Source organism: Cannabis sativa, chromosome 2 (genome assembly GCF_029168945.1).
Source record: "Cannabis sativa cultivar Pink pepper isolate KNU-18-1 chromosome 2, ASM2916894v1, whole genome shotgun sequence".
Taxonomy (NCBI): Eukaryota; Viridiplantae; Streptophyta; class Magnoliopsida; order Rosales; family Cannabaceae; genus Cannabis; species Cannabis sativa.
The window spans coordinates 51,350,970-51,358,706 of NC_083602.1; the positions used below are offsets into that span (position 1 = coordinate 51,350,970).

The window sequence follows — 7,737 nt, forward strand, 5'->3', positions numbered from 1 at the left end:
ATAAATAACAGTAATAAATTATTTAAATAGCTATAAATAATTTCATAATTAAACATAAACAACTGCTAATTTCCAAATTAATTAAGCGGGCTTTACATTACTCTTAATATATGGTACGTTTGGAAACATTTTTCTAATAATTTTTTTTTATTTTTAAAATTAAAAAAGTGAATGTATTTTTCAAAATCATGTTCTATTATTTTTACTTTTCAATTTTCTTAATTAAGAATCTATTTTTTTTTTTTTTTAAAAAATCACTTTTAAAATTTTTTTAACAATTTTTTAATCAATATTTTAGAATGTGACCCTAACTTAGACCTTGGAAATCGAATCTGGACCTAGATTTGGAGCCGCCTCCGTTCCCGATCTCGAACCTGACTTAAATAAAATTAACAAATAAAAATGAAAATGAAATTTACAGAACACACTTTTATTTTTTTGTTTTTAAAACTAAAAAATAAAAGTGGTTATTAGTGTAAAAATAAAAAGGCTAATTAGTAATTTTTCCCTCGAACTTTGACATGTACTAAATCGTGCTCCCTGGACTTTTTTGGCCGTTAAAAATTCCCCTCGAACTATTGAAATTGTTAAATTTAAGGACTTTTATCTAATTTTAGTAAAAAAATTCTAACATGGATGAAAGTTCAATGTTCAATGGGCATTATTTAGTACATATCAAAGTTTGAGTGGCATAATTTGGTAAATATCAAATTTTGGGGATCATGATTTAGTACATAAACAATCACTGAAACAGTAAATTGAATGAAATTAGACAAAAGTCCTTAAATTTAACAATCTCAATAGTTCGAGGGGAATTTTTAACGGCCAAAAAAGTTCAGGGGGCACAATTTAGTACATGTCAAAGTTCAGGAGAAAAATTACTAATTAGCCAAATAAAAAAGCCCCTAGGCACCATTATTATAAAATAATTATAATTATTATAAAATATTGGGTAAATACCATTTTAGATCTTGTATTTTGCAAAAGTTATAAATTGGATTCTCTATTTTGTTAAATGATCAAATAGACCTTGTATTTTTTAAAATTGTACAAATAGGACCCGTGAACTAACATTTTGTCAAAGTAAAATCTAATAATAATCTTATCTAGAGATATTATGACAAAACTGGTTACATTTTCTGTATCTGTTCGTATTAAAAATTATTGTAAAGTTTGTTATATTAAAAAATAAAATTGTTAAAAATTGAGCTCAGGGTGTTATTTTACCATTTTAAAAAATATAAGGTTCATTTTGTTATTTAACAAAACAGAGGGTCCAATTAATAATTTTTACAAAATACAGGGCCCAAAATAATATTATGGTGGCGTTTAGTAATATTTTGGTTTTTAAATTTTTTAATCACAAAAATAAAGTAATAGAATTTTAAACAAAAATGTATTTTATTTATAGAACAGTTTTTTTTTTTTGTTTTGTTTTTTTTTTTTACGGAATTAACTCCTATTGGCTATTGCCCTCCAACCATTTTAAAAACCCAATCCTAACAAAAAAAAAAAAAAAAGTTAAAATAACATTACATAGTTTGATGGTATATTTGACGGGTGCCTTTTGCCATATATTTGATGGTATTGTTGTTAAGATTCATAACATGAATGGGGGATTCCGATTCCTAGATCGTCTAATGAAGTTGCTAATGTTTTAGCCAAGTGGCCTTTTATGTTTCTTTGAACTGTAAACTCTCAGCAGTGTGGTCTGCGGTGAACTCATCGATGCGGTTGTTATTTATTCAAATCAGAGGGTATACAACAAACGTTGCAAGTTCCTTTAACTCTCTTATTTCACGCTATGCCCGTCTCGGCCAAATTCATAATGCCAGAAAGGTGTTTGATGAAATGCCTCAGAGAAATATTGTGTCTTGGAACTCCATTGTTGCTGCTTACTTCCAAAACAATCAACCCGGAGATGCCCGTAAGTTGTTTGATAAAATGCCTGAGAGGAATCTCATTTCTTGGAATGCATTGGTTTCCGGCTATATCAAGAATGGAATGCTGAGTGAAGCTAGACAAGTGTTTGATTCGATGCCTGAGCGTAATGTGGTTTCGTGGACATCTATGGTTAGAGGGTATGTGCAAGAGGGTATGATTTTGGAGGCAGAGTCACTGTTTTGGCAAATGCCTGAGAAGAATGTTGTGTCATGGACAGTTATGTTGGGTGGCTTGATACAAGCTAGGCGTATTGATGATGCTCATCGCCTTTTTAATGAGATGCCGGAGAAAGATATGGTGGCAAGGACAAACATGATTGGTGGGTATTGCCAGGAAGGTCGTTTGAATGAGGCTAGGATGATTTTTGATGATATGCCATGTAGGAATGTCGTTTCTTGGACGACAATGATATCCGGGTATGTGCAGAATCAACGGGTGGATGTGGCTAGAAAGCTGTTTGAAGTGATGCCAGAGAAAAATGAGGTATCGTGGACGGCAATGTTGATGGGTTACACTCAGTGTGGACGAATTCAAGAGGCTTCAGAACTTTTTGAGGTGATGCCAATCAAGTCAGTTATTGCTTGCAATGCAATGATACTTGCTTTTGGCCAAAGTGGAGAGGTTGATAAATCAAGAAGAATTTTTGATCAGATGATAGAGAAAAATGAAGTGACATGGAATGGCATGATTAAAGTTTATGAAAGGAATGGTCTTGAATTGCAAGCACTTGATTTATTTGCTTCGATGCAGAGACACAGAGTTAAGTTGAATTTCCCTTCACTAATCAGTGTCCTATCTGTTTGTGCTAGCCTTGCAAGTCTTGATCATGGTAGACAAGTTCACTGTCAGTTGCTAAGATCCCACTTTGATAATGATGTATATGTTGCCTCGGTCTTGATCACAATGTATGTCAAATGTGGCAATCTTGAGAAAGCTAAACTGGTTTTTGACAGATTTGGTGAAAAGGATGTTGTTATGTGGAACTCTATTATTACAGGTTATGCACAACATGGTTTAGGAGAGGAAGCTTTACAAATTTTTCATGAGATGTGCTCTTTGGGCTTAGAGCCTAATGATATTACATTCATTGGAGTTCTTTCGGCATGTAGCTACACCGGAAAGGTTGAGGAAGGTCTTGAAATTTTTGAGACAATGAAATGCAAATACCTTGTAGAGCCAAGAACAGAACACTATGCTTGCATGGTTGATCTGCTTGGTCGTGCAGGGCAGGTGAACGAGGCGATGAATTTAATTAAAAAAATGCCAGTGGAAGCTGATGCTATTGTTTGGGGTTCCTTATTAGGTGCATGCAAAACTCACATGAAGATGGACTTAGCAGAAGTTGCAGCAAAGAAACTTCAACAGCTTGAGCCTAGGAGTTCTGGGCCTTACATTTTATTATCACATATGTATGCCACCAAGGGTCGATGGGGTGATGTTGAAGAGCTAAGGAGTGACATGAGAGCAAGAAGTGTAAGCAAATCACCTGGCTGTAGCTGGATTGAAGTGGACAAAAATGTTCACATGTTTACTGGGGGAGATAGCATGGGACATCCAGAGCATTTAATCATCCTTAGAATGTTGGATAGACTAGGTGTATTACTGAGGGAAGCCGGGTACTGTCCAGATGGTACCTTTGTGATGCACGACGTGGATGAAGAAGAGAAAGTTCATAGCCTTCGATATCACAGTGAGAAGCTGGCAGTGGCATATGGACTGCTGAAGGTGCCAGAAACAATGCCTATTCGGGTGATGAAGAATCTTAGGGTCTGTGGCGATTGCCATTCTGCGATTAAATTAATAGCCAAAGTTACAGGGAGAGAAATTATTTTAAGGGATGCTAATAGATTTCATCATTTCAAGGATGGACTGTGTTCCTGCAAAGATTATTGGTGATAGCAAGACATTTATGGTAGTCTGATTTCAGTTTAGCAATGAGCATACCCAAGCTATCGGCCTATTGCTTAATTTGTTGCACAGAAACTTGACAGAACTGAGTTAATGCATTCTCAAGAATGTCTGATGCTTTAGATGGCCCCATGTATCCTATACTTTCCCATCTCTTTCAGGTGAGGACCACATTTCCATAATACTTGATAACACTGGAGCAACCAATCAATCTCATGCTCTGTCATGTAAAAATTGTTAAGCTTCTGTATCGTTACAGTGAGAATTTTTACACTGTTGACTCCATACGATGAGGCACATAAACTTTGAATTGCACTACTAAGTTATTAACCAACCGAATTCGTTCAAATTTCGCTCTTACAACTCCTATTTTTGATTGCACATAGAGGTATGTATTGGTTCTACTGTTATATAACCTATTAGTCTGGTACTCAATCTGTATGCTTGCTAACTAGATAATTTGTTGGGTCACTTCCCCAGGTGATAATGTAATTTATTGAGAAGTCCAGCTGGTTACACAAACTTCATGTTTCTTTCATAATCCATTTACCCAACCCAAGTGTTCAAAATAGAAGGCCTTTGTTGGGTTTGAAACTTACTCAAAAAGAGGTATTTTTGTTACTCACATGTCTATGATTTACTTGGTTTTGTTTCTGCCATGAAGTCTTGTTTGTTACTTTGGTCCTTAGTTATCAACCACTTAGCCAATGCCTTGTATGTAGATATCCTACTTATTAATTGGTATATTCCATAAGTGAAAAAGGAATTTATTTAATTGGTTTGGGAAGCTGCCAATTATGAAAGTTGGTGGTGACGTTTCCTATCGAAATTAAGCTTGATCATTATTCTGCTTATGGAGAATGTTTAGCTGATTAGGTCATATTACTTGTGAATTTATTTTTCATTTTGTTTTGGCCGTAAACTGCCAATGAAATTTTAATGAATAGACCAAAAGCACTTTAATTATAAAAAATGAACTAATTGTTTAGAGAATACCTTACTATAATGATTATGGATTTGTTCATGGTCATACTTTCCAACCAAACTAACAAAAAATTCAAGGTTAATGATAAATATACTCTCAACTCCTTAAGACTTGGTTGGCTATGATTATATAAAATATATATGACTATGCAGTAGTAGTTTAATAGTTTGATTTAGTTATAAATGTGAGTACTACAATTCTAAAGATTTTATTAGAAATTGCATGATCAGTGATTCAGATGTAACCCAGTCTCTTCTTTTTCCTTCATTCTTCATTTGCTGCTCTCAATTTTCGTAAAAACGATTCTATTTATAGTTTATACTTTCGTTGTCATCTTTCTATGCCCTGCAAAATCTTCAACTTCAAATACAGGATTCGAAGGACCATATGGTTTGCTCTCACAAGGTCAGATGTTCGAGTTCCTCTTAGATACCTACTTAGTAATTGTTATAGTTTTCTCGTCCCCCAAATATTCTCAATCTTGACTTCATCTTCATCCTCATGATCTTGCTAAAAAAAAGAAAAAAAAATCCTCACGATCCTGCTCTACCATTCCTTCTTTCTCCTCAAGAGTAGCTGTGATGATCATAACCCTCCTTTTGCCTTCTCTTTCTATGTTGTTCATAAAAATCAATTAACACTGTCTGTTTTCAGTTTCACCATCTATAAATACAATATAGATACTCAAATGAATTTTAATTAATTTGATTATCAACATTCAACAATTTAAGTATATAATATATAGTCCTTTGATTTTGTTCATTTTTGTAATATACGAAATAAATCATGTGTTAGGCACCAAGACTCAAATAAATAGATATAAATTAGGTGGTGGGGAGTGTGAAATATTTCTTTTAGACGTGAGTATCATTTTGTGGAGTGCTAAGAAGCCTTCGGTGGTCATTTGTGGTCTAGATGTGGTGGTGCTCGAGAATGGGATGCGGTTTGGGGTGGGGCCTTTGGGTCTGTTTCAGGTAGCATGGGGTTTGGGTCGTGTTTCTACGACTAAGATGGTGAAGGTGCTTAGGCGGCCTGTGGTGGCTGTCGGTAGGGTCGGTGTGGGGTGTTAGGGGGTTGCATCTAGGGGAGGATTTTGGGGGAAAAAGATGCATTTGATAGCTACAGAATGGCATCTAGTTACCGATTTTCATATTTATGTTTTATTTTTATCTATGTTCTGCTTTTTTTTTTTTTTTCTTTTTCTTTTTTAATAATGTGTTGTAGCACGACTCTGCTATTGGTATCGTATTCGAGTCATATTTGTTTATGGCGAGGTCTTTTAGTCTTCTCTCCAGTAGGGTCGTTTGTGTTCTCTTTTAAATGGCTCAAGTCGTTTCCATATGGTTGACACAACTACCACTTACCATATTCAGATATGGGGATTCTCGGATTGTTATTGACCCATGATTTATTATTCGATCTTTCATCAAAATTATCATAGGCATGGTTGATTTTTTATTATTTTAGTTTAAATAATGGGATTGTCGTTATTTAATTTTCATTAGAAGATCTTTATGTTTGATTTGTGATGTGTTCATTCATTATAGAAATTTAGCACTCACTATTACAAAGGTGGTTTTTAATGTCGGTTTTGACGTTAGTAAATTTGAATAGCCGACGCAATTAATCAGGATTAGAATTTTGCATCGGCTGTGCTTCGACGCAATGTTTGTGTAGGTGGGGAAGACCATCATGTGTTGGAAGTTTGATGTATTGTATGGTGTGTATGAAATCTAATTTGGCTTATGGAATAAGCATGGTAAGTAAGTTCATCTTAGATCGAGGGAATGAACACTGGTCTATTGTTAAGTGGATCTTGGGGTACCATAAAGGTACAATGGTCTTGGGACTAGTGTACTACAACAACAAAAATATTGAGACAGAAGTCACAAGGTTTGTGGACTCGAATTATGCTAGGAGCAGTGACACTAGGAGGTCCATAGCAGGTTATGCTGGAAGTCAAATCTTCAAAAGGTGGTTGCACTATCCTCCACAGAAGTTGAATATATGGCAGCCACTGAGACAATAAAAGAAACAATCTGGCTAAGGGATTATACAACTGAATTCGGATTCAATTCTGAAGACATTTTAGTACATTGTGATAACCAAATTGTACTACACTTGATGAAAAACCGAGACTCATAGTATATAGACATCAAGGGGAGGTTCAAGTTAAGAAGATTGAGACAAAAGAAAATATAGCAAATATGCTCCCTAGGTATAAACCTCTAGCCAAGTTTAGACTAAGTCTAAACTTCCTAAGCATACTTAGTTGTTGCTGAGATTACTAAGACCAAGAACAGTCATTACTCAACAGGGCAAAAGTACTTGACATATGACCACGGTGGATGGTTGTTGTTATGGACACATGTTAAGACAACTAACTACCTAGATGGAACTAACTTACTGTTAGTTATGACAGTTAGTACTCGAGTTGAGCCTATTGTGGACAATGTCCCACATGTAATAAATGGTAGAGAATTGAGCCATATATAAGAACATGGGCTACTCCACTCATTGTCAATTGGTTTTGAGATGGAACCCCATGATTCTCAACATGGTATCAGAGCCATATCCCTTGCGGGCAAGTGATCATATCCGATCCGCACCTATACAGATAGTGACCATGTCCACTCTGATACGGTTCAAGATTGATGAGCAAAAAATAGCCATCATCTTGAGGGGGAATATTGTGGACAATGTCCCACATGAAATAAATGGTAGAGAATTGAGCCATATATAAGAACATGGGCTACTCCACTCATTGCCAATTGGTTTTGAGATGGAACCCCATGATTCTCAACAGAGCCAAATGCTATTTTATACCCAAGCCTTAGAGTCATTTGTAACACCCAAAAAAATCAGATTCGAGTACGAGAGAGTTAGAGTGAGAGTTGAGG

The 7,737-nt window shown here is 35.3% G+C and overlaps 1 protein-coding gene across 2 annotated transcripts; it reads left to right on the top strand.

Annotated features, from left to right (window-relative positions):
* The first annotated feature begins 1,545 nt into the window (after window positions 1-1,545).
* Window positions 1,546-7,275, top strand: LOC115721191 (pentatricopeptide repeat-containing protein At1g56690, mitochondrial). 2 transcript variants are annotated; one of them, XM_061110586.1, is made up of 3 exons: window positions 1,546-4,240; window positions 4,333-4,461; window positions 6,515-7,275. In XM_061110586.1, exon 1 carries the CDS (start codon window positions 1,729-1,731, stop codon window positions 3,838-3,840), a length of 2,112 nt encoding a protein of 703 aa, XP_060966569.1. In that variant the 5' UTR covers window positions 1,546-1,728; the 3' UTR covers window positions 3,841-4,240; window positions 4,333-4,461; window positions 6,515-7,275. The 2 variants fall into 2 exon arrangements, with proteins under 2 accessions (XP_060966569.1, XP_030506308.2); XM_030650448.2 differs by lacking the exon at window positions 6,515-7,275 and having other exon boundaries at window positions 4,333-4,706.
* The last annotated feature ends 462 nt before the right edge of the window (window positions 7,276-7,737 follow it).

Bases quoted from the DNA above. Each gene is read 5' to 3' on its own strand.
- LOC115721191 (XM_061110586.1), top strand. From the start codon at position 1,729: ATGCGGTTGTTATTTATTCAAATCAGAGGGTATACAACAAACGTTGCA.